The sequence below is a fragment of the Chaetura pelagica genome, unplaced genomic scaffold, assembly GCF_000747805.2.
Source record: "Chaetura pelagica isolate M959 unplaced genomic scaffold, ChaPel_1.0 scaffold288, whole genome shotgun sequence".
Taxonomy (NCBI): domain Eukaryota; kingdom Metazoa; phylum Chordata; class Aves; order Apodiformes; family Apodidae; genus Chaetura; species Chaetura pelagica.
The window spans coordinates 1567578-1570615 of NW_009954190.1; the positions used below are offsets into that span (position 1 = coordinate 1567578).

General features: G+C 43.7%; 1 protein-coding gene across 1 annotated transcript in view; it reads left to right on the top strand.

The window, feature by feature from the left end:
• The first annotated feature begins 534 nt into the window (after positions 1-534).
• KCNC2 (potassium voltage-gated channel, Shaw-related subfamily, member 2) overlaps positions 535-3038 on the top strand; it is a 96922-nt gene continuing 94418 nt past the window's right edge. Inside the window, exon 1 of the mRNA XM_010003078.1 lies at positions 535-547. Within this exon, the coding sequence (XP_010001380.1) occupies positions 535-547 (13 nt within the window). The remainder of the gene's footprint in view (positions 548-3038) is intronic.

Sequence of the window (3038 nt, forward strand, 5' to 3'; positions counted from 1 at the left end):
ACAGTAGAGATGATAAATTAGGAGGCAGAACAGAAAAATATGTGAAAGAAAAAGTAGAAGCTTAATAAAATGTTAATTATGGTATATATTTAAAATAATTAATTCATTTACTTAATCACCAACTAAACTGATAGAAATTGATCATATTTTGGCTGTGTTGCACTGTCTTCAGTGCAATTCAATTTTCCATTATAAAACTGATGTGGTTTTTTTTGTTTGTTTCCCAATTACAACATCATATAAAAAAACATGAAATGGTGACCTTTGCTAGAAAACCTTGGTGGCTTCTGCCTCTCATGTCCTCCTCAGAAAAACAGACAATAGCTGGGCAGGTTAACCTTCTGAGAACACCCTAGTCAGCAGGGACAGAACACCTCCAGAAGGTGAAGCAGAGCATGACTATAACAGGGGTACACTGCATTTGGCCTCAAATCTTTTTTTTTCCACAAGCCCTGTCTTCCATTTACTCTTTTATTGTTAAGACAGCTGGTAACCCAATGACTTTATGTTGTAGTACTCAAGCTTGCAAGAAGAATGATTGCTGCTGGTAAGTAAAATGCTCATTTGGCTCTGGTTTCTCATAGCAGTCTTAACACCTAATTTTACAGCATTGTTGGTTAAAACAGTAACATAGAAGTTTTTATTTCATAATATCTACTCAGCAGGGAAAACTCAGAGTTCAGTGTCACTCAATTCTTCAAAGAAAGTCCCGAATCCTGAGCTACAGAATTGTTTCCACTTAACTTCTACATTAATATGTTTGAGTACGTGTAAATAGTTCTGGATTTTTTCCCATTTGCAGATGTATTTCATGGTAAGACTCATTCAAGAGACTCATTTCTCTGTTATGTATGTCTCATGCTGCAGCTCTTATTGGAAACTGAGGAGTACAAAAATTTAGGTCAGTTTCTTGTAGGGGGGAAATGAATTAAGAAATGTTGCTACGGTTCCCTATGTAGAACATTGTCATTCAAGAAAATGTTGGCTCTGGAAAGTCAGTGTCTAGTACAATTTCATCTTTCATTGAGAAATCTGCCACATGCTGAAAATGCAAGGAAGATTGACACACGGAGAAATTAATAGCATTATATTTAGTAACAGACATGATTTGGAATATGGACATTTTGACATGACTGAAGGACTATTATAGTCTGGAAGAGGCCATTTTTTTTCTCACCAATTGGAAAAAAATATTTCTGTGGCTTATTCTTCCCCATGCAATAAAAAAAGCCATATGCTTAAGAAGTCTGAAACATAAAAAGATTTCTTGCAATACATGCCTTTTTCATGGTGTTGGCATTATGGGGTATGACTGTAACGTTTCTGCTGATGAGATGCCACCCATATTAGTCTTAGGTTTCTTTGGTTGTTGGGTGGGTTGTGGAGGTTTTTTGGGGGGGGTGGGTTTTGGGGGGCTTTGTGTTTGGTTTTGTTGTTGTTGGTTTGGTTTGTGTGTTTTGGTATTTTATTTTTTTTTGTCTGGTTGGTTTGGTCTTGGTGTTTTGTTTTGTTGTTGGTTTGTTTTTTGTGGAGGGGAGTGCTTGTCTTGTAACTTGACCAGAGAGGTGGGACTTGAGCAGACAGTGACAGTTCAGAGGGAAGTCCTGGTGTACTCTGATGATACAGTTTGTCTAGAGTTTTGGCAGCTACTGCCACCCTATGGTTTTCCATAATGGATGAATGCTGCAGAGCTTTAATATTTCTCACTTCTCCAGAAACCTCTCACAGTTCAGAGAGAAGACAATGAATATTCACTTCAGTCTTATTCCCCCTTTCTCTATGTGCCCTTTCAGAAAACTCTACTCTGCAAAGAAAAGCAGGTATGGCACGAGCAGTGTTGCTTTGGTTCAGGATGAATGAGTCCTTTCCACTGGATTTACAGCTCTGTAACTGAATATTAATTTTGGCTTCTAGGAGTTTTACTGACTGATTATATCTGCTTTGGCAGATTTTTTAATTTTTTTTTTAGGAACTTCAAAATCTTTGACTGGAGAAAGCTTTTGAAACTCATTTCTTACAGTTGCTGTTGCTTCAGGAGTTTGTGTTTACATCACGGGTACCACATACAGACAGATCTGGGTTAAAGCAATCTGGTCAAAGCACAGTGTCCTCTGAGCATTACTTCTAGCAGAGCTTTGCCCTCCCAATGCCAACGAATGCTCAGCTAAAGACTCTTATGTGGAAGGAGGGCATTTCAGATACCATTATTCCACTCGTAAGCCTACTTCATGCCAGGGAATACCCTTGGGTGGATTTTCCCTTTGATGAAGCAGCAAAAGGGATTACCTCTTGTTTCGCCCACCTTCTCTCTGGGACTAGAAGCTTCTTTCCCTGTGACCAACCCAGCTGAAAACAGGCAGCAGTAAAACAGGCTGCTTGGAGGCAGGCTCTGTCAAAGGCATTGGGCTCCCTTCTACATTATTGGGAACTCTCGACTTCCATCCTTCCTGCCGCCCCCAACCTCATATGTGCAAAGTGTACTGAGTACAAATAGCACCCACTGCACTGAATCTGCGTTTTCCACTTGACGTAAGAGTCAGATCCCCGCTCCTTCGGCCACCCCTCTCCCCCCAAGCCCCGGGGCTCCCCCCGCTGCTGGCCTGTGCGGAAGCTGGCTCTGGGGACTCCGGGGGGCTGCTCAAGGTCGGGGCCAGCAGCACCAGGCGCGTCCCCAGCCCCGCACCTCTCGGCTGCGGGTGCTGTGTGACCCGTGTGCTGCGGGCACTGCCCTGCCAGGTGAAGGACCCTCTCCTGGGGGGGGATGAGCAGCTCCTCTCCGTAGTCACCTGTAGCTAGGGCGCTGCTTTTCCTGCATTCCTACGAAAAAAACCAGCTATTCTCAGCCCCGGACCCTTCCCGCATCTTTTCCTTGAGTGAACCAAATTTACATGTGAGAGAAGCGGAGGTGGCGGTGGCTTCTTCGGAGAGATGCGATATTTGTTTTTGCTATCGCCTCCTTCCGCCCCACAGGGCTGGGAATGCGGGGCTGGGGGGGGAGAGAGGGACGGCTCCCCCGTCCGGCTCCCCTGCCCCTGTTC